General features: G+C 37.3%; 1 protein-coding gene across 1 annotated transcript; it reads right to left on the reverse strand.

Moving 5' to 3' along the window:
• Positions 1 to 839: 839 nt before the first annotated feature.
• On the reverse strand, positions 840 to 24,432 carry LOC103775585 (kelch-like protein 5; the record flags this gene model as incomplete). Its single annotated transcript, XM_008943047.1, has 8 exons — positions 840 to 1,134; positions 3,151 to 3,322; positions 5,118 to 5,330; positions 9,228 to 9,390; positions 9,685 to 9,909; positions 10,789 to 10,975; positions 16,648 to 16,860; positions 24,236 to 24,432. Coding segments are annotated over 8 exons (1,427 nt in total), but the record flags the coding sequence as incomplete, so codon positions are not given.
• Between the last annotated feature and the right edge of the window lie 359 nt (positions 24,433 to 24,791).

Raw genomic sequence — 24,791 nt, forward strand, 5'->3', positions numbered from 1 at the left:
CAGAATCCTGAGAGACACACGTAACTCCCGCAAGATGCATTCTTAAATGGTGGCAGTTAAGCATCTTGCAGGACAGGGCCCTTTACATTTTGAAGTAATCTTTCTGGAAAGACAGACAATTATTTCATTTCATCTTATAAAATTATTCTTTTCAAATTAGTGCAAAGCCTCATGTAAAAATGGAATTAGTCCAGATGCAATGGAATGCTTCAAAAATTCCAAAGTGCAAATATTAAACAAATTGGTTAACTTTTAGTCACACTTCAGAACTCTTACAATAACTCAGGCTTACAGATTTTTCCTTAAAAATCTCAAAGTAACTCTAAGAATTAAAGTAGAGAAAAATGTATGATGTTCTGCAGATCACCTAAAAACTTTGAAAATCCCAAAAGTACACTGGATGCCAAAAAACCTCAGGCAGAATTTATTATATAGCAGATTTCTGTTAGCATAATAAGACAGTATTTAAAATAAGGCTTTGGTTAAATAAAAAGTTTGCTAAACTAGGAATGATGATAAAAGTGCAAAAGATTCACCAAATTACATGACTTCATTTCCAAGACAGGGATTATGCCTGCCATACACAATGGTTTGCATTGTAACAGCTCAGATACCTATAGCCAAATATGTTTATTATAAGCAAGTTAAGTATATGGGGTCCAACCCTGTAACTTGTTTCATCCAGTGGAAGCATATCCATATATAACATCATTCCTCTGCATATATTTAGGGGATCAAGGCCCCACATCTGTAACACTTGATTATTACAGCAAGTTTGCTAATGAGTTTACTCATTTCTTAGCAATTCCTAAACAGAAATCCTCTGCTGCAAACTGCTTGCTGCTGATTTTCTTACAAATAGAACTCTTGTAATGTATAGGTAACAAAGATGATTTTTTAAAAAGTGCTTAATATTGGTCCGTAAGAACAACATGTACATGTTAGCTTGATGCCAAACGCTTTGCTGTGGTAGATATCCTGCACCTCATGTTTATTGGTGCACTGGTAGTTCGCTTGAGGAAAAAAGAAATAGTCTGTGTCTACAGAGTAGAATGTTGCCTTCATAGAGAAAATCATTTACAGTTTCACAGTCACTACACATGCTCCAGCTCTTCCTAAGCACAACGGTGCAACCTGTAAGAAAAAAAAAAAGTAACCTGTGAGATAAATGCAGTCAGCTTTAAGTATTTTTTTCCCCTAAAACTGACAGCGTTTAGTAAATGCCTGTAATAATAGTTGTACAGCTGCAACAGAGTGGCAGCATCACCCACACACAGCTAACAGGACAACAAACCCAGCAAATTGGTCCAAAACTTGGATAAAAACCCACAGAAAAGGTGAAGATATTTTATATTACAGAACGAAGCAACAGAAAACCTCAAGAATATGAAACAATTCTTATTGATAACTTCAGTTACTTGGTATTACAAGACAAAGAATCCTTTGTTACCATACAAACAGGACACCCAAGCTAGGCAGTCTGACAACTGAGCAATGGTTAGCAAAAAGATGCATTTTTCTTTCAGAGAATGCAAAATGTGACATGGGCAACCTCTCATTTTACTTGAGTATTTAATAAAATCATGTTAAGAGTTCTTGAAAGCAGATTTTTTCCCCAGTCTGCCTTTTTTTTTTTTCTTTTTTTGCTAAACAGAAGTTACTTCTGGCAAGACCCTTTCCTGCTGAGATTCCGTTGGACTTGAAAAGAAGGTAGTAGGTTCTAACACTCACCTAAGCTTCCTCTTTTAAATTTCACAGTATCAGTGTATGTGTGAATAGCACACAAGTGCTACAAAAAAGGGTGTTTATGCCAACTCCACCATTTCATTTTTTCCCAGGAACAACAGACTTATCCTCAGCTGTTTGTGGCTCCAACAAGCTTTAGCTGAGAAAATTCCACTACCCCCTCTGAAGCTGCGTGTGGTGGCAGACCGCTGACGTAACAAGAGCGAAGGAAGATACACAGACACTTCCCAATCCGTCTAGGAAGGGTTCAAAACTGTCTTACATACTGAGATCACTGGATTCAGTGAGAGAGTCAAGGCTAAGGATGCAAAGGCACATACAGAAGGTCACCACCTAGCATCCTACGAGATTGGTTTGGATGCAATGGTGAGAAGCAGAGTTTCTCTCCTCTGGTACACCTCCTTTTTCTCCTTAGCAGGACAAATGATGCCATGGGTTATCATTAGCAGTACTGCCACTGATATACCTGACTTAACGTTTTATGATCTTGCAGCAGTATGCAGTGGGGGGAAATGGACAGCTCAGTTTTCTGTGTTACAAACATTTTGATAAGGAGTGGTTCCGTTCTCTTTTTGAATTAGCAGTTTGAGGCTGTTACTGGGATAGCATATTCAGGTGCTCAGAATTCAGCTACCTAAATACTGGTGTCTATTCCAGATGACCTTGAACATTTATCTTGGCCTGCAACCGGACTCCAGAAGGGCCTTGGTCTCCCACAGATTCTGTGCTGTATCTGCCAGCCTTCTGTGGATGTAGGTGCTTTAGGGACTCTCCAATGGCACTAGTCACCAAAGGACAGCCTGCCCAGGATGTCCTTGTGGGTGCTCTTCCCACAGAGGGGCGCATTGGTGGAGCTATAAAAAAGTAAAGGTAACCAAGCTTTGAATCGACAGTAATGGTCTCTGATAGTGAATTCGGCATTATTTTTTTTTAAGCTAAGTTTAGAGAAATGGGCAAAGGCTTCCTGAAAGTTAAGACATGCTGTACCTAGCATCCACATCAGGAAAGGAATTATTTGAGATGACCAAAACCTTGAAGAAACTGATGAACTGGCTCAGAGACACGTTAGAGCTAAAACTAATCTGTATTTACCTTCAGAACAGGAAGTCTTGTAAACAACCATTTACAACAGTTTGGGGAACACATCAATACATTTCATTAACAACAGTTGAAATTGCCAAAGAAAATAGCTATACTCTCACCAAAGAAAGAAAGGCAGTTTATTAGAAGTTAACAACTGTTCAAGATAAATCAACTCAAGATGGTAGACAAAGATGAAAAAAAAAATACAACAGACTAGTAAGAAAGTGCTTCTTAGACAAGGAGTATTTGAATTCTCCTTGTAAGAAGAGGCACATCTGAAATAAGAGAAATAGTAGTGTATGGTCTGAGCAGCAACTATACCTGTGTCCACTCATTTGTCTGGGGATCATAAGATTCCACCGTATTAAGGTACGTTTGACCGTCATATCCTCCAACAGCATACAACTTGTCACCAAGAAGACACACTCCCACTGCATCTCTGCTAATGCTCATGGAGGCCACAGCAGTCCACATATCTGTTTTTGGATCATACCTGAAACGACCATTTGTGTAACACTGGAGAACTGTTGCCAAAATTCAACAGAAAAAAATGTACTGCGATTGACACTCTCAAGGTAGTAGAAAACAGGTATTACTAGCATAGCACAGATTTGGGTGTTAATTTCAAAGGACTTTTTCCCCAAAATACTCTCTTTGAAAATGTTTCTTTAGTTATCTGGTAACAGAGCCAGTACATTCTATGTATCTACTTTGTGCTGCTTTCCAAATAGTGATAGCTACATATACATACAGCTGCTCTTCATAAATTTTTTCCTGTGTATCTAATGTGCCACTCCATAAACAGTTGTGATGCTGCACTGTAGTAGAGCAAGCACTTGCTCTAAGTGGTAACTACCACAGGTCAAAGCACAGGCTGTTGAGTTGGGTACTACGTTGAGTGTGGTACTAAAGAGAATTACTTGTCATTGAAAGATTAGCATTAAAAAAAAAACAGAACAAGCAAAAAAATGCTGCAAATAGAAGTATCATGTAGTGAAAGAGGATGATTAACAAGCTACATACTGAATTAACTTTCAATTTATTTTATAATTATTTTACAAACCAATATATTTATCTGGGAAAAGTGACTTTTATTGCAAAATATAGTGGTAAACAAATGTTCAGAAGCTTAGTGTGGTTTTATGAAATTGATAAATGTAATCATTTTGTAAAGGAACTACGTCCATGAAGTTGATGGCCCTCAATTTCATCTCACTTTAAAGAGTGAGGACAAACTAATAAATACAAATAATTTTGTAATGCAAAGTCATCTGTTCTGTAACTTTGTTTCAGATAATATTGATGCTGAAAAATACACAGACCCATTACTTTCTCCTGGGCTTCTAATTATCTGGTTTCCTCTAAAAACTTGGTATTTGGTAAGATATAGCTTCCTCCCTGCAAATCTTTCTGGGTTTTTAGTGCAACTTCCACATGTCAAATGATATGGGGTACACTATGTATTTTGGGGTCTAACATGACACAAACTTCGAAATTAGAGCCTTTTTTTTTTTTGTTTGTTTGTTTGTTTGTTTGTTAGGTAGAGCTTGTTTGGTTGGTTCACATCTCCCACCATAAACAAATTCAGTAAAAGGAGAAGATGGGTGATGAAGAATCACTCTAAGTGTTTGGAGATAACAAGAAAGAACAGAAGTTTCACACTTTGGGGGTGGAAAAAAAAGGATAATTAAAGTCTATTTCAGAAGTAGTTGAAATGCCAGTCAAGACTTAATGCAGTGCACTATGAATGCACTGCACACATGGCTCACATGTGCTCCTGCAATTTGCAATACAGCCCTTCATTAATAACTTTATGTAGAGACATGAACTTTGGAATGGCAAAATGACACGCTCTTTCCCAGTGTCTTTGGGAGATATAGAAAAGAAGAGGATATTTAAGGATTCACAAAGCCTTACTCTTAACTCCCTTAAAAGTTACAATATGAGCTGATACAGACTTCCTGTGTGAAAGAAATTCTGTTCTATTTTTAAGAACATTCCATTCCTAGTTGTTCTTGGTACTCAATCATAATGCATTTGATGAGATTTTTAGAAAAAAAAAATTCTAGGTGAAGTGCATTAAGGAGAATTTGCTTTAAATAATCTGTCTTGGCAATATTTTGAATCATATTATGACTATACAGTATGTTTTTATATGTTTCCCCTGACAATGCTAAAAATAATACAGCTATTTTATTTGCTTTCTACTTACAGCTCCTTCCATAAATCACTCTGTAGACTAGCACCATTAGAATTACTAGCAGGATATGTCTTTGTCAGGATATTACCTTTCTACACAGTCTGACAGCCTGGATGTTAAGTTTGATGCTGGGGCATCGTGACCACCTATTGCATACAAGAACCCATTCCAGGTAGTTACACCTACACCACCTCTTCTTTTCGACATCTGAGCACAGGGGGTCCATTTGTTTGTATGAGGATCAAAACATTCCACTGACTTAAGACAAGAACTTCCATCTCGACCACCAACTGCATAAAGCCTGCGAAGTGAAAAAAAAAAAAAAAAAAAAAAGAGATAAAGTAGTCTGAACAAGATAAAGTAGACAAAATTACCAGAGGTATATGAAGGACTCACAAGTTTGTTAAAAAAAGAAGTTTAGAAGACAACTTTCAACTATTAATAGAATGTTCTGTTACAAAAACTCAGATAAGATTTTGCTCCAATCTCTTCCTGTCATCCAGATTAACACATAATAATAATTTACAGATAACTGGTATCTTTAACACAGTGTTTATGTTCCAATCTATGCACATTTTCATAATTCATTAAATTAATGTGATTGACAGAAAAAGGCCCATTTCTAGCAGGGTCAGAGAGACAAATTCAGTAGTACATCTGTGCATGCAACAACTCTGCCCTGTCTCATGTTATGCATTCCAGTATTTTTCTGGACCTGGGCTTTAATTTATGAATGACAGTGCTACATTAAGTCCTTCACACCCACTAGGTGGCCTAGTTTGCTCAGTTCTAACATAAAGGTTTGTAGCGTACTGAGAAAGCGTTTCAACTTTTTGGAACGCTAGAAGAAAAAACTTGGGGTTAGGAGTACTCCATGAATATGGATTTTTAGGAATACTGGTGAATATTTAAACTTAATCAAATAAACTTGATAAAGTATTTATGCACAGAGTTTATGTGCAATCTATGCTTAGAAATAGAAGTGCTCAGCACTATTATTTGGAAAGGCAGAAAATCAGAAACCATTCTAAAAGTGAACGAACTCATCAGAAATAATGTCCTGTTTGAGAGATCACCTGAGGTATCATTAATGAAATCTTTTCGTTGCCTAAGGCATGATTAAATACTCAAACATTAGATGCTGTATATTATGATAGTGTGGAGAATTTACAACAGTTACTATGAAGCACTAGTCAAGATGTCCTCAGTCTGGGGAACGCACTTGTTTGTTTTTTTAAATATATTGACCAACAAACTTAAACAGAAACATTTTGTAAATATGGCTGACCTACCAGTTCTTAGTAATAGTTTTAATACCCTTTAAAAAAATACATTTCCACAGAAGTTCCCATGTTTAATAACACAGCTTTTTAAAGGTAAGGAATGTTTTGAAGGACTGTAAAATCCTGTTGCAGTTCTAAAAAGTTCATAACTAAAATAGCAATCCTTTATGCAAGAGAGCATTTCAGGGAAGCTCCCTGCAAAACATGACAGCTGTGATCGCTTATGCAGTAACTTCACATTTCAGACATGGAGAAAGATACATTCATTTATCTGTATGAACGTTTTTAGCAAATAATCTGAAATATATTAGGTTACAGAAAGATATGACCAGAAAGTGCAGAAGTTACTGCTCCCTCAGCTAAAATGCTACATGAACTTTAAGTTTTTTAGATAGAGGCATCTAGTGTGGGTGCCTACATTAAGAGTCTAGGGAATGTTCTATAGTGATAGAGACATGCAAGGATCTAATTCTGGCACTTTTCACACCTGGTCCCCTCTGCTGAATATCAAGGAAGCTTCAGACCTAACAGGCATCTGAGACTGCAGTTCCAAGGCAGCTCGTGGCACTCTGCTTGCCAGTTGCTCAAGTTCTCCCCTCCTTCCTGTACCCAGTGAACATCTCCACTCATTCCTGGACTTGTTCCAGATCTCACAGAACGCTTTGTAGGTGCATTTCAGCTGTACTAACTTAGCAGGAGACTAACCCTCAAAAAAAACCCAAAAAAAGCCACAAACCCAACCCAACAAAGCCTATGAAAAGCTATTTGCTGCCTTACAATATTCACAGTTCAAGCGAGACGTATCAGCTAGTATATGGGCAGAAAGTGAAAATTTGTGGTCAGAGGAGTGTAAATGTTCTGCCACAGCCCCAGTGCTATCTGGCAAATCAAGTTAGCTTTGTCTGCTACAGTATTCCTGTAGCTGCTCTGGCAGAATATGGTTTGCACCACTACAAGGCTGGTGCAAAACTGGAAGGATGACTGAGCTCAAAGGGCTGTCATCAGCAGTGTGAAGACTAGCCAGCAGTGGTGTTCCTCCCAAGCTGATACTGTGGCTGATACTGCTCAATGTCTTCATTAATTATCTGAAAGATGTAATGGAAATCAGCCTTAGCAAGTTTACAGATAATACCACATTAAGGGGAGCTGCTGATATGCTGGAAGGCTTGGCTGCTATTCAGAGAGACCTAGATGGGCTAGAAAAATGGGCTGACCATAGCCTCATCAAGTTCAGCAAAGGCAAATGCCAAGTCCTGTACCTTGGATGGCACATTGCCACACAATAGCACTGGCTGGGTGCTGACAGGAGCACCTTGAAAGTCCTGCAGATAAGTCAGCAGTATGCCAGCCTAAAGTAATGACAGCTGATCCCTTTTATTAAGTACATATAAGAATGATTCTGGATACTGTGTCCAGCTCTGGGCTCTCAGTACAGGAAAGGCCTTGCCATACTGGAGCAAGTCCAGCTGATGGTCACTAAGATGATGAGGGAGCTAGAACACATGATAAGGAGAGGCTGAGAAAGGTGCCTTTGTGCAGTCTTAAGAATTTTTGAGACAGCTAAGGAGGCATCTTACTGCTGTCTTCAATTACCTAATGAGATGTTATACAGAAGACAGATCATTCTCAGAGGTATGCAGTGAAAGGAGGAAGAAAAAGAGACAAGTACAAGCATAGTAAATTTCAACTGGATATTAGAAGAAAAATGTTAGTACAATGGTGGTCCAACACCAGAACACATTGCCCAGAGAGGCTTTTGAATCTCCATCCCTGGAGACATTCAAAACTCACACATGATCTGAGCTACCCTAGTCAACTTTGAAACTAGATCAAACTTTAAGGCTGGCCCTCCTTTGAATTGGTGTTGGATCAGATGACTCCAGAGGTCCCTTCCAATCCAAATTACTCTACAATTCTGTGATTCCAACTGATCTTTATTTTTTAAATAGCTTGATTCATGTATCACTTGTATTTTGGGACGCCATAAAACAATCACATTTAGTCCAAAGGAAAATAATGAAAATCACTCAAGTATAGGAATCATGGCCTACAAATAAAGATTGAAGGAGCTTGAGTTATTCAGTGTTGATAACAGAATAGTGAGGGGACATGTCTTCACATACAAAAGGCTGTTGCAAGTAGGACAGAAAAGATGCATTTTCCATGTTCACTTAGGATAACACAAACAACAGTGACCTAAATCAGCAAAAATTATTTAAGTTTTGAGATGATGAGAACTTCGCAGACGTATTAGTGGCTAAGCAGGTGCTTAGGGAAGTTATGGAAACTTCACCACAGGAGGTTAAGAACAAGATCACCCTGGCTGTGAGTGTTTTAGATATAACTGACTCAGCCTTTGGGTAGCAGAACAGATTAGAGAACTCCTTGAAGTCACTTCCAGCCATTTCCTGTGACTACAACATAAAATGACTTAGTTGTCTGAATATGCTTTGTAGTAGGAATTAGGCGTATTTTCACTGAAAAACAGCTGTAGCAATTTGATACCACTTCACATCAGACTCATTCTGCCAGAGCTCAGTGTTCTCAGTTAATGCAATGTAACATGAGTACTCCCCTGTGACTTTACAGTAATTTTAGAAGTCGGTTGTTCAAACTATCACAGTAAGAGGAAATCACTGGAGTCTCAGTGGAAGAGAACAACCATTTTCTCCTTTCTATATTAAGGAGATGGTTAACTACTTATTAGCCCATAGAGATGGTGTCTCATAGGCAATAGTGAGAGGCACTGTCATGCTGTGGGGAAGCTTGCCTGATACAATGCAGTATCTTTTCTGTGCAAGTTGGTTCGTAATGCTACCAACAAGTATCTATCAAGAGAAATTATTAGTAGTCATACAAGATGGTCCTGTAATTACATTAAAATGAGATAGAAAACAGAAGTAGCCTTCACATACTTTCCATTTAGTATTGCTACACCAACAGTGCTCCTTGGAGTTGACATACTAGCTACAAAGTTCCACTGACGAGCCTGTGGATCCCATCTTTCTACTGTATTCAGGTAGCTCCAGCCATCATGTCCTCCTACAGCATACATGGGACCTTCCAATACAGCTACTCCTGAAAAACACAGACATGAAAAAGAATTGCTTCTGGATAAGTGGAAAAAAGATCACATTTTCCTAGTGACAGTCCAGTGTGCACCACAAAATATTTAGAAACAAATAAAACCAAATTTCCTTTTGGTAGCCAATGCTGGATATAATCTGAAGGAGAAAAGATGTTCAAAGAAGCAGTTCACATTAAAACAAGGTTTCCACCCCCCTAAACATAATTTCTGAATGTTTTTTGACCAATCCTAAAACAAATAACCTTTTAAAAATATGCATTCAACCTTTAGAGAACTCTACATACCAAGACCATGACGATGAGTAGACATAGGTGGCATTACACTCCAAGTTTTTGTTCTAGGGTTGTAGCACTCCACAGTGTTCAATGTTTTCAGTCCATCTCTGCCACCAACAACATACAATTTATCATCTAGGACTGCAACTCCAAACTGCAGTCTTCGTCCATTCATGTTTGCAACAGGAGTCCACATGTTGGTACGAAGTTCATACTTTTCAATGCTTGTAGCTCCTGAATGACAACGTATGCAAGTTATAAAAAAAATAATTAGGATAGGGTTTTTTTTCAGCAACATGCTGATCCCATGAGACAGCATAACATTCTGCAGCATGTTCTTAATTCTATGTATACAGTCTTTTCTGACTTCCTCAGGAATGAACTGCACCATTATAAAGGAGGACTTTCTCAGTGCTTCTCAAGACAAAAAGCAGGATTTCTAACTAACAGAATCAAGCCTTTAGAAATACAAATGCTAGCAATATTAAAACCCTTGTGAAATGCAATTATATATTGAAATCAACTGTTTTTGTAATATTAGAAAAAAACCTGAAGCTATGTGATTAAGTACTAGAGGTGTCAACTTTAAAACAACAAATGAAAGAAAACAACTTTCTCTACCACAGCTTTTGTAACTTGCCAGATTCCTTCTAACTACCATTAAATAGTATGGAAAGATCTCTAAAAAAAGAAAACCCAAGAATCCAAGTAGCCGACAGAAATACTTAACAATCAGCCAAAAAACTTTTTTTTTTTTTAAAAAAAATAAACGTATGTGCAGGTCACCTTTCTGCCCTGCCATTTTCATCCTTTTCCAAAATACTTCCCACTCAAGTAAATATAGTTTTCACTCAATTCAACATTTCACTACTCAGAAATCAGATATTCCCGTGATAATTTCAAATCAATCATAACTAGCTTTCAGAATGTTAACAACATTATCAAAGCCACACAGGTTATTTTAACCTAATAAGCAGTGTACATTTAAGATGTTTCATGTTCTATATCGCAGAATCTTTGGATTTTAGAATTAACGTGTAAAAACATCTATCAAACATTACTTTTAAAATAAACCACAACAGCTCATCGACTGATCATAACATAAGCCAATACCTTTTGTTGCATCCATTCCTCCAACTGCAAACAACACACCCACTGTAGATTTTCTAGGTTTGGTGCGAGGACTTTGCAACATAGGTCGTCTCTCTGGCAAGAGGTGGTACTTCATTGCTTCCATAATGAGTTTTTGACATTCAATGTCATCCCTAAAGAGTACGTTGTTTTCCATATCTGCCAGAAACTAAGAAAAAGAAATAAAATTGCTATAAGCCTCATGAAAAATAAAACCAAGATTACAAGAAAATATTTTCATAGAATTATAGAATGGTTTTGGCTGGAAGGGATCTTAAAGATTGTCTAGACCTGAGATCAGGTTGCTCAAAGCCCTATCCCCATACTTCCAGGGATGGGTCATCCACAACTTCTCCAGGCAGCCTGTTTCAGTGTCTCACTGTCCTCATAATTAGAAATGTCCTTCTTATATTCAACCTAAATCTACCCTCTTTCAATTTAAAACCATTACCCCTTGTCCTATCACTACATGACCTTGTAAAAACTCCCTCTACAACTCTCAAAGTGCCCCTTAGGGGCAGGAAGGCTGCAATCAGGTCTCCCTGGAGGCCTCTCTTCTTCAGGCTGAACAACCCCAACTCTCAGCCTGTCTTCATAGAAGAGGTGCTGCAGTCCCTTGATCATCTTTGTGGCCCTCCTCTGAACTCAGTCTGTCTTATGTTTGGGACCACAGATCTGAACACGGTACTCCAGATGGGGTCTCATGAGAGCACAGTAGAGGGGCAGAATCACCTCCCTGAACCTGCTGGCCACACTTGTTTTGATGCAGCCCAGGATACAGTTGGCCTTCTGGGCTGTAAGCACACATTGCTGGCTCATGTTAAGTTTCTTGTCAACCAGCACCCCCAAATCCTCCTCCTCAGGGCTGCTCTCAATCCATTCTCTGCCCAGCCTGTATTTGTCCTTGGGATTGCCCTGACCTGTGTGCAGGGCCTTGCTCTTGGCCTTGTTGAACTTCACAAGGGTTGCACAGGCTCACTCCCTGAGACTGTCAAGGTGCCTCTGGATGGCATCTCATCCCTTCAGTGGGTCAACTGCACCCACACAGCTTGGTGGTGTTGGCACGCTTGCTGAGGTTGCACTCAGTCTCACTGTCCGTGTTGCTAACAAAGACGCTAATCGGTGCCAGTCCCAGTGCTGAGCCCTGAGGAACGCCATTCGTCACTGCTCTCCACCTGGACATCAAGCTGTTCACTGCAACTCTGAGGGTGACCAGCCAACAAATTCCTTCATCATCAAGTGGCCCACCCATCAAATCCATGTCTCTCCACTGTAGAGACAAGGATGTCATGTGCCATAGTGCCAAACGCTTTGCACAAGTCCAGGTAGATGATGTCAGTTGCTCCCCCTTATCTACCGAGGTTGTAATCCCACTGTAGGCCACTAAATTTGTCAGGCAAAATGTGCCCTCAGTGAAGCCATGCCAGCTGTCAGCAATCATGTCCTTATTTTTCACATGTCTTAGCATAGGTTCCAGGAGGATCTGCTCCATGATCACAATTTTATACAAAGATTTTCACTGCCTGATTTAAAAACCATGTGTTTTCAAAATGGTCATATAAAAAAAAAGACTAAAGTAAAAATAAACTATTAACAAATAAAGTATTCAGATTTTAAGTTAAGCCACTAAGTACAAAAGGACGAAAAATTCCAGTGCCACTACAGGTATGTTATCATAGAACGTTTTGGGTTATAAGGGACCTTTAAATGGGTTCAACCCCCCCCCTGCAGTGAGCAGGGACATCTTCAATGAGATCAGGCTGCTCAGAGCCCTGTCCACCCTAACCTGGAATGTTTCCAGGGATGGGGCACTTACCACCTCTCTGGGCAATCTGCTCCAGTGTTTCACAACCCTCATTGTAAAAAAATTTCTTCCTTTTATCTCACCTATATCTACTGTTGTAAGTTTAAAACAATTACCCTTGTCCTATCACAACACGTCCATCCCCATCTTTCTTATAGGCCCCTTTCAAGTATTGAAAGACCACAATAAGGATTCCCCGGAGTCTTCCCTTCTCCTTGCTGAACAACCCTCAGGTCTCTCAGCCTTTCCTCTCAGGAGAGGTGCTGCAGCCCCATGATGATCTTTGTGGCCCTCCTCTGGACCCACTCCAACAGGCTGATGCCCTTCTTGTGAGAACTCCAGAGCTGGACACAGTACTCCAGCTGAGGTCTCACCAGAGCAAAGTGGAAGAATCACTGTCCTCAACCTGCAAGCCAGGAGGAATTTTCCATGTTCAACAAAAGAAACTGGGCTCTGAGTATGTAAGTCAGTTTAACCTCACACTCTTACTCCAAAGTCCATCCAGTCCAGAGGTCTGTAAAAGCTCCTTCAGGCATAGGCTGAAGATTTTAATATATGTTCTATTCTCACTCTGACAGTGACCCAGATCACAGTATATCAATTAATACAAGCCTTTGTTAAAAATTTTAAGATCAAGGATGTGAGCAAATCTGGCAAGTTTTACATTTTAAATCTGACTTAAAGTTCAATTAAATAAAGACTACTAATAAAAGATACTAAGCTTAAAAGGTATTTTGTTTGTCAAATTGCAGGAAAAAGATATTAGTAGGTTGACTGTCCCAACTGTAATTATTAGAAATTTAATGTAGTCTAAACAACTGGGATTTTTCTGAGCCGTGAGACATGGCCTGAGTAACAGAAAACAGCAAGTAAGCCCCCCACTGGGACTTGGACAGTTCTCAGAATAGTGAGAAAAATCACAAAATCCAAACACTTTGTTAACAGTAGAATTACAAGTCCATAAACCAGAATGAGATGTCATTGTTGAGGTGCTGACAGGCAACCAATAACAAATGCAAAATTGCTGTGAAATCAGTAATCAGGAGTACGAAAGGGACTAGTCATGAAAGTTGTGAGCAATATGGTTTGCACATCATATCATCATGGCTTAAAGCTGCCTTAGGATTGCAAGGCAGCAAATATGACATCTATGGTTCCAGAAGAGATACAGCTAAATACAGAACGCTAAGCCTGGACATCTCTGCATCAGGCAAATCAACAGAAACTATGACAAAGAACAGAGTTAACATACACAGAATATTTAAAAAAAAAAAAAGCCCTTCACCAATGACTTTTCAGAAAACTGACCCTGACTTTTGCAGTATTTCGTCAATTGGCCAATGTTATGATTCTATCTAAAATAGTAACTTAAAATACTCTCATGTAAATTAGCAGAGGGAACTTAATTTTCATTCTTCAGTTTCAGTAGTTCACACTGTTTCTTCTCTTGACCCAAAGCATCACTTACGTCTTGGAATCACTTCACAGGGAAACTGTGTGACTATAAAAGAGTAAACTGAAACCCACCTTTAAAACTGCCAGGATACAATGCGATAAATGCACATGATTTACAGAAAAAAAAAAAAATTTTAAAAAATCAATTAATTACTGTCCTAAATAAGACATCATCATAGCTGCATGACTGGAAATTCAGGCTTGCACACAAAACGACCAATTGAGACCTTCAATATATTTTTTTTCTGAGAGACAAAGAGCATTTAACATTTAAAGCAATATTATGTGTGTGTACCTATGAATTTTGCAACAACCAGATACAACCTACAGTTTTTCCAGTTTCTAAACCCTCCTCAACCCATAAAAATGCTTTCTTGCAGCACAGAGTCTTCATCTCTGAAAGCAGCTTTATCTCAGCCATAAAGAAACACAATCTAAGATTGTTTCAGTACCCAAAAAATCTGCAGGCTCTTGAAAATAAACTTACTGTATTACAATTTCCTGTAAATATTGTTCACTCAAAGAACTTGGAATGGGCTTACTTAAATGAAAGCAAATGTTTTCCAAGTTTTATTATTACATAGCTCCTTGTACTCAAGGCTTTTACCACTGAGCAGTTACAAATAACATGTTAGCATGAAATTATAGTCATTAGAAACCTGATACAGAGAAATGTAGTGCATCTACGTAAGTACTAAGAATTTCTGTCTAAAAGGAAGCTGAACTGTCTTGTAACTCAAATTGCTTAATCACCTTCAGCCTTTATAAAAGCAAAAAAAAGACTTGCAAATATTTAGGACACTGCTTGCATTAGCTAAAGAGATGACAGAATGCTACGTACAAAGAGATGCATAAAAGCCCAACCAATAAAACTGACAATTCATTATAATTTTTTTTGCTTCCAATGTTACAGTTCCACAGTATTTCCCCAAAGTGTTTCCTTTTGAAGTGTACAAATCTAATATTCTTTGCATCTCTGCTTGCAACATTATTGATTTCAGCAAGTTGTTCAATTTTCTAATTTCAGTTCTTTCAAAAAGCTTTAACCCTTCAAACGTAAACCTTTTAATTATGTTATGTTTGCTGTCAGATTGCCTGTTCTCATGTGATTGTGAAGCTAAATGTAATTCTGAAAATGTTAAGACTGTTTTGTGCACTTCAAACCAATTTATTCAACTCACTAATTGTTGCCATATTGCAATCACAGCTTTAACATTTTAATTTGTTAAAGAAAGTAATAAATGAAAAGGCAACAGAAAAATATTATATTAGAAATGTAAGTACATGTATGGAGAGGACATGAAAAGTTAAAGTAAGTGAAATGCGATATTGCTTTTGTGTTTTGTTCTGCTGTTTTCCCAATCAATTACTTACTGGACATAATTTGATTTCAGTATGTATTTCTGGTTTCAATTACAGTTAATGAAGTAGAAGGAATACAGCAGTGGTTATCTAGTTATCAATTAATTAAATGCTCAGTAAAAGAATGATTTCCTCCAGGTCAACTGGCTTACACTGTATATTTCTAGAAAAATGAGTTACAAAGTCATAACTGACAAAATACTGTCACTGTATATATATAATGAGCAGTATGGAAATATCACTTCTAAACCACTTTCTAGTGAATCTTGTTATCCAGCAAGATAGTAAGGAATACCAGATTAGAGGTTATACACAAACTGTTGTTTATATTTTATCGCTATCAATGAATCCAATTCAGGTTTTCTTGTGTTAATTAATCCTACTTAATATTCAGGTTTCCTAAAAATCCTTCATTTGATAAGGATAATTTTCACTAAACAAACTGCAAACTGTAAAGCAAAATCTTCTGAATGTATGTTAAGTGTTAAAGATTACTGACCAGCAATGAAGGCTAGCACAAGAGAAGAAAGGGAAAAAAACCCTAATTATAATAATAAAAAAAAAAAAAAAAAAAAAAAAATCAAACCTAGTTTACATGTATGCTATCAGATAATGAATGCAATGCTATACAACAGTAAAAGTAAAGATTCCTACAGGAGTAGGAAAACTGTAATTCACAGATATTTAAATAAAATTAACTCAAGTCTTCTTCAACAGTACGTGTAGATGTCACAGAAGGAATAAAAGTATGCACTTGGAAGAACAAAAAGTATCTGAAGACGGTTTATCAAGAGGTGATAAAAGAAAAATCACTCCAAATAATTTATTCAAATTGTGTTTCCTAAATCTCAAAGATAGCTATAATTATATGAAGGAAGTGTACTCTCTTCAAGTTGAACAAAGATGAAATTTTAAAATGACAACTTCTAGTGACAGCAATGCCTTTATAAGGATTATTCTAGGCAACAGAAGTGATTTTTTCCAAGCAGCTCCACCCCTTCTTGTGTCCTGAAGTTAGGAACAGAATATGCTGCAGTTCAGACAGACACAAACTATCATGCCTATACAACATGCTAAGTCCTTATGTGCAGCTCTAAGAATTCAATCTGTTGAGCACCCTGAAGCTTTTAGGATCTGTCACTATCAGTATCTTTATGCTGTAGATGTTATGCCCACTGTAGTAACCATGGTATAAACTAGAGAGGAATCGAACAATTTACTTGTGGAGCAAGCAGAGGCAGTCTAATGTAAGCCAGGAGTTTACTGAGATCTTTCCTTCTCTGTTCCAAATCATGTCGAACCCAGGTAAGTAGTGCATTCAGTATAGTTTCTTCATTAGGAATATTCATGTCATCACTTGCTAAAAGCTTTGCAATTTCAGTGGCTGGTAATAACAGAAATTCCTGGTTTCTAATTACTTCCATGAAGTTTTCCTGAAAAAGAGAAGTATTTTTAATACAGGTGACATCATACTTTGAAGACATTTCATGGAACTCCTACTATATCTTCCCCTCTTTTCCCTCCCTTCACACTATCTCTCAGTTGTGCCAGTAAATACCAGTGAAGAACTGACCCTGGAGGGAAAAAAAAAAAAAATAGGAAAATAAAAATGTACTGAATTATTTTGACTCCTGATCATGTCCCCAACTCTATCATTCAGTCACAGAGACACATGTGCTCAAACAACCAAGGGGGAAGCATATGAACAGGTACGAGCAATGGGTTGTTTTGGTTGCTATCTTGACATTACAAATTGAAGAAATACTTTCTGAATTATTGTTTATTAAAAAAAAGGTGTTTGTTCCTGTTGACAAGGTACAATACAACGTAATATGCTTGGTCAAGCAAGGAGCACATGCTACAACTACTGGGCACATCTAACTCTTTCCACTACTGCTAGATTAAATTATGACATTAAGTTTTCATAGGAAATAAACAACTTTTTTTAATTTGAAATTGATTATCTTTCATTTATTTTATAATATTGTAGGTTTATACAGCTGATCTCATTGACTGGGGAGCAAAATATACAAAGAACTCACAATATTGTACGTCTTGCTTTATTAACAATATTTACTTCAATAGAATTCAATTTTCTAACTTTCAACCTGTCATTTCCAGAAACAAATCCTTGCTTCAAAACAGGAGAGTCACAGTACGTAACATTTCTGACACTGATATCTTATTACTTCATAATACTAGGACTTGCAGAATATTTACTAAGTATTTTTGTGAACTTTAGGCAGAAATAGCAGAAAAGTATGTAGAAACATAATCAGCATTATGCACTTCCAGTGAAAAACCTGAATGTAACGGAAAAGGGTGAGATCACGCCTATCCTCTTTCCCCATACAACTTTACAAGGCAGCAAAGGAAATTAAAGTAAAAGCAGCCCATGAATTATAACATGTTCTTATATTTTGGTGGCTCAAACCCCAGCTAATCTCGTATTCTAACCTAAGAATAACTTCATGACAATGAAACAGTCTTACAATCAATTTCGTTAATGCACTGTGGATTGCTAGCTAGCTAGCCAATGGGATGCTGGTTTTGCTCTGCCATGACATGTACCTCCAAAACATCTGAAGGACAAAGTGCATTAGACCCACAGAACTGGAAATCTAACTTGGCCTAATATCAAAATCAGCCTTATTTAGTTCCTTGTTTAATGACTTGAAAAGAAAGAATGGCACACAAATGAAAATAATGGATACATGTTGGGAAAATAAAATAGAATTTTTAGGTCAGAAGAACAAGGAGACACTTAGGAGATGAAGCAGGACCTGCATTGCAAAACAGGTACAAATTTAACAGAAAATGGCAATGAACCCATACGATACAGTTTGGCATTGCATTTACACAGGACATCACAACAATAAACCAAAAAAAGGGTAACAACTCTTCCTTTTTATTGCGTAGTCTAATAATTTCAAAGCTATACCTCAGTACTCCAAGAATAGTAACTAAAGAATGCTGAGCAAAGATGAAAAAAATAACGAGGAGTAAACCAGTCCACCTTACGTGAAAGCCACACAAATGTAAAATGGCTCCAAGACACTTAAGGGGAAAAGATCAAAGTGACTCCACAGGTAACTCTGGAGTTGAAATTATGAAAAGAAAGTGTTATCTGTGTGCATAACTGTATTCATAAATGGAATTTGTAAAAGAAAATTTTACATATAATATTTGAAAAGCTTTCCTACTAGACAGATCCAATTTGCTACAGAAAAGTAGTGCTTTCAAATGGAAACTGCAGTAGAAGAAAGACAGCTGTCTTTTCCTCTTTAATTAAACTCTTTGTATTACAATATCAAATTTAGGGAAATTAGCAAATACAAGAAGTAAAAACAGTGAAAAGACTGTACCAATATTCAGTAGCACAACACATGCACTGTTACTTATTTTACTTTGATACTGAATGCTTGGGAGTAAAACTGATGCTGAAAAACAATCAAAATAATTTTCACAGTTTAGACATGCAGTTCACAGAAATTCAGATTCCACTGAGTTCATTTTTTCCACTGCTGTTTTTCTGTTGATTCTCTGTCCTAGAGAGTATGCAAAAGCTGGAGCTGGGCTTTTTGTTTTGCTGAATAAACAGGCAGCAAGCACTGCTACCTTAAAACTTGCCATATTGTCTATCCAGATCATAGGAAGAGGAAAGCACCCACGTGGAAAGTTTCCTTTGTCTCTGAAGGCAACAACAAGCTGATCTTGCACAAGTCAGTCATGGATCCTCTTTGGAAAGCTTTTTTCCAACTGGATTTCATCACTTCAACAGCTGCTGTTTGTAAAAAGCCTGATTTTCCTTCTTGTTGCTTGCAGACAATAGCTTTCTGATGGGAACAAGTTCAACCTCCTCTTACTCCCATCCTACTTTTAAAGCAGAGACTCCTTTTGAGTGTAGTATCAAAGCATTCCACTGGGAATACAGCCACTCTTTGGCCTACGTCTGGGTTTTTTTATAATCAGAATCTGACAATTCCTCTTCCTCTACATACAGAGATTCTGAAGACAAAAAGGAGGAGCCAGTGTATCTCCTAGCATTCTTAACCTCCTCATTAGCCTTTTCTTTCCTTCTTCTTATAGGAACTCTCTGTGGAAGAATAGGATATTTCAGAGAACAAACAGTCTGCACTTTCAGTCCATTGCTTTCTGGTCCTGAAAGTTAAAAAAAAAAAAAAAAAAAAAAAGATTCCCACCCACAAAGTTAGCTCCTTAAAGAGCTTGGAAACTTTATCAAATGAGTAGCCTGAGGTTCACGTATTAGCTAAAACAGGGACAGAGTCCCCATATGCTCAATGTTGTGCACTGGTCATTCACATTATAACCTTAAAATTCACCCTTCAGCAACTGCAAAATGAATAATACTGATAGCCTTAACCACAGGCCTGCCTTGGACTTGATACAGAACAAAAAAATATTAGGATCACATAAAAGATAAGACATCATGATGCTTATTTCTAAATGGTACTTTATCCCTGTGCAGGGATCCAGCAAGATGGCCAGTGTCCCTCCACCCTGTGTCAGAAGGATTGGAACCTGGGAGAGCAGCAGAACACTTGCAGGCTGAGGAGGATGGTACACTGAGGTGTCCCAACAGGCAGCTCTATCCACAGGGCTCTGTTGCTCTGTTTAAACTCCAAATCTGGGCAGAAGAAAAGCAAGAGGTCCTTGATACACAGGACCTGAATAAGAACAAACAAGGAATGTAATTTTGTCTACTGGCTGGTTCAGTCAGCTGAGGTATGAATTCACTAAGAACTGAGCTATCTGACCTCCCTAGGAAACTATTACTAGTCAGATAGCAGTGACTTTACTTATACTCAGCTTTGACTGCTGCGTTAAGCAATAAACCAGCCTAATGCTTTCAGTGTGCCCAGAGTTTGTTTAGAGTACAACTATTCCAGCTTGACTCCTTTCTGCATAGTTTCTGTATTCCAAAACAGGCTGGGCAGCATGCATGTAACTATTTAGTCTTGCCAAGGCAGCACTAGTCTGCTGCGCTGGCAGAACTGAGGAAACTTGAAAGACAGAAAAAGCTTGGATTTTCACAGGTGAAAAGAAGTGACTGAGTATCTTTCAAGTCAGATAGCTACCGAGCAACATATTTTGGACTGCAATTTCAGGTGCAAGAATATAAAATCCTTGGTTTAGGCACTAATGCATTCTCTGAATTTGGCCCTTTGTGGACAAAATAAGCCCTGAAATTTCTCCCCTTTCCATGCTGCCCTCTAGCAAAAGAACAAACTGTTCCACCCGTTGCAAGACAAGTAATGACTCTTTGATTTCTCTGCCCAAATAATAAACTCCATAGTGCAATGATTTTTTTTGTTACCCAACTCCTGCCTTACTACAGGAGAAAGCAAGTCTAAGTGTCCCACGTCTATTCTTCTACAAAATTCCTAGTTTCTATTTTTGGCCTCAATCTGTTATTCTATCCTCCCTAAGTTTTTCTTCCTACCAACAGCCATTGGCTGTGCTCAGAAATCATGCAAACTCCAAAATTAACTTTATCTGAGTCTTGTAACATTACCACTGCTCATGTACTTCTGAGGAAAATCAAAATTGCTTTTCTGTCATTTTCTTTTCATCATTAAATTTTCTTTGGTTTACTTTTTTTGTGGAAGAGGAGCTACTGGTTTTCATTCAAGGTACACTATCAACTGCTTCAAACAAAAAGATGACAAAAGAAGTGTTTCTTTTGACTTTGTGAAGACAACAAAAAAATGCACAGAAGGCATTTCGTGCAAAAAGAAAACGAACAGATACACTACAGGCCAGCCTAAAAGAATTCCTGGATTTATAACTGTATGACCGCAATACCATATATACGCAACAGCAAAATAAGAGAAGCTCTGTACAAAAGATACCTTTAGCCAGATATATCTTATTATTCTCTCAACTGTATTTTAAAACCCTGATGCATAAAAATCAGAGTTGCTCTTTATAAAGCATTAAATCCACTACTGATCACTGCAGTTTTTTTCATGTTTCACTTAATGCATCCTGAGGATTTCATGCTTTAGTTTGCAGTGTCAAAAATTGACCAGTTTTGATGATAACCTTATAATTATGCTCCTCTGAAAAAACAACTTATCAACTGTCAATGCAGTAATCAATAAAAGTTAATTTAATAATAAATTCTAGAATAATTTAAAAAATCAAATAAAAGTAATGCAACACTTAAGTCCTTTTAGCATAACGTATATCCACATCTTCAATACGAAGAGGTGCAGCATTCAAACCTTTCTTATTGATTTATTCTTAATCACACTGTATTATGCAATTAAAATCATGGTACAGAATCTTGCTAATGCTTTCCAATGACACTAATGAACATTATTCAGACAGAGCACATCTATTAACAGAGGTATGCCTACTGGGTTAACTCACTGATTGGTCCTTCAGGTTAACCAAATGCTCATTTCATCTGAATTTCTAGTCTTCACGTAAATAATTATTTTCCTGAAGCAGGTAGGATGATTATTAAATTACAGTATGTGTCATAAAGGCTTTCAAGTTATTTTATTTGCAAGAAACCAGTTATATGGAAATCTGTTTTTTTTTTTTTCTGTCAAAGGACAACTCCTAAAGAATAACAAACATAAACTAAAACGTAATTATTTTATATTATTACTTTCTACTTCAAGGCCTTTAAAAGAACCCAAATGACATGAAAGAGCAAGAAATATATACTACACTCAGTATAATCCCCCCTTGTTCTAAGATGCCTACTGCAGCATAAAAATAATTCATGTTACCAATTTCCAAGTACTACAGGTACGCTTCACCTGTATGCTCTCATTCTTCCTAACAGAAAGAGCATCAAGTGGGTAGCACCGACTACTGTGGAACATTTTCTATTTTCAAACAGCTTTTAAACAAATGAAATTACTTGGGGATTTATTTTAATTGAAGATTCAATTGGACTATACATTTCTATGCAGTTTCCATAGCAACACTCATTTCAAACTAAAGAAGCTCCTTCTCTATTACTCATTATTACTAAAATTCAATTTCATGTCTCTGTTGGAACTAAACAACATTAAAAGAGGCCTTAGGAAGAATCCATCTAGCACAACTAATTAGTTTTGAAAATGGCTTTTTAAAACCCACCTAATTTAAATTTCATCCACATCAAAGTCTTAAAAGCAACAATTTTGCCACTGAAGTAAACAAAGGCCAAAAGGCACACAAGTGCTCTCTTGTGGCCTGAACAACAGAAAGGTGTTGCAAAAGAATGGCTTTTACAAAGTTCACAGCCCCTTCCCACCACAAGCCATGAAATGCCAGTCAAAATCGCAAGGCTGTAACCCCTAACACTCATCTTTAAACATACATTAGTCTAATAATTATTAGCATTCTGATCTTGGCAGTCCACTTATAAGGGACATGACAACAGCACAGAAAAAAATATATATGCTTATTCTGAAAAAGAACAAATAGGTCAGAGGAAGGAGATTCTCTTTTTGTGCATTTTTTTTGTATCACTGTCTCACTCAACATTAATTCTAACAGTCCTCAAAGGCATAAACCACATTTGTCTTTACTGTTTCATCTCTCTATCTAATTGCAGTCTGCTTGTTTTCTTTTGAGGAGTAACAAAGATCAAGAACAGAAACATGGAAGTTACAATCTGCGCACCATTTATTGACCTGCTTTGGTAAATTTCAGTGTGTATGTCACTTTTAAATGCATCAGAGATCCATTCAGTGAGGAAGTACATTGTGAGATATAACAAAAAAGCTCTTTTAAACTGTTACATGTACTAAGTGAAGTCATTTTAAGCTACAAAAAAATAATTTTTTAAAAAAGTATTCCTAAACGAGAAAAAAACTAAGGCAGCAAGAGAAAAAGCCATGGATTTCTAATACTAATCAGAAGACAGAAATTACACCTCTTGGATCCAAGCCAATAGTTTAATGGCAGTGCAATGCAATGCCATGGCACAAAAGCAAATTACGTACTATCTTCATTCCCACTTCTCTTTTGTGGTATCTCCACGCCCTCACTCAGGTCCCAAGAGCTTACATAGGCAAAATTTCATCAAGAAGAGAGAAAAACACCTCACAGTGCCTCTGCAAAGAACAGATGAACTGACTTGCCTCTGAGATAATTTTCCCGCCTTCTTCTGCTGATAACATTACTAAAATATGCTTGTGAAAAGGAAAAGAACATGTTACATTAAAATAAAAGGGTGACTATTAAGAAGATTAATTAAGTTAGCAGGTCAGTCTTCCTATAAATTAACTGGAATTACCACTGGCAAATTTGCATTTATTCACATACTGCCTAGCCTAAGGTATGAATTGTTTGATGCCATCCTTATATCCCATTACTAAGAAATTAAGGATAATGCAGAATCTATATTGATGAACACCCACATTCATAACCCAAGTATAACCTGAACCTGAGTATTCCAGGTACATGTACTCATTACTCATTACAAAACAAGAATTCTACAGTTTCATTTGTTAATGTGTTATGTTTGGAGTAGATCATGGCAGCTTGCCTACTATTAGGTTTGTAAGTTTTGACTGACAGAACAAGCTTTTGAATTATTTTATTAAATACATATCACACAATCTCATTACTGTTACAGGGAGCCACTAACGCTTGCCTATTTCCTTCCAGCTCTAAACCAGCAACTTTATTTTGTCATTTCTAATCATGGGAGCATATGTGTATTCCTGCTTGGAAAATGATCAAGGCTTTCTAGGGGAAAAACATTAGTAATTTATTCAGGAAAACATTCTGTATTTTCCTTAGTAATTGAAGTGAATGATACTTAAAATAGCAACATACCATAGTGTAGTTGTGAGCCACCTTGTGCAAGTCCGTGCAACCCTGTGCATCAGCGAAAGATCGGATCCCAAGGCAATTGGATGGGTGAAGCTGCTTCATGAGGAATTTACAGCATGCTTCTACAACCTGAGACAGCTGAAGAAGGCAAGCTGTAGACAACAGGCACTCAATGTTATCTTCTTTTAATTCAAGGCGACCTAGTAACATTAAAAAGATTACATTAGTTTGCTCTTATCACTTGATAAATTCTGTAAAACTCACAGGCAACAATTATTTACAGATTACATGACAGAATATATGGCTTAGCAAATATCACCCTCAGGAACAGATAACCATCTTCTCAAAATTAGTACCTACAACAATATAAGGAAAAGACATTCTAACAAGATTCTTTTTTCCGTCAGTCATAATACATTTAAAATATTCACATAATTTGTTAACCAACTGAATATAGGACTATCAGAGAAACTATACCAGGTTGCATCAGGAAATGGCAATGACAATTTCTTTTTATTTATTTATAAGGAACTAAGAGAATCATAGAATCCTTTAGGTT

This window comes from Merops nubicus, unplaced genomic scaffold (genome assembly GCF_000691845.1).
Source record: "Merops nubicus isolate BGI_N331 unplaced genomic scaffold, ASM69184v1 scaffold17966, whole genome shotgun sequence".
NCBI lineage: Eukaryota > Metazoa > Chordata > Aves > Coraciiformes > Meropidae > Merops > Merops nubicus.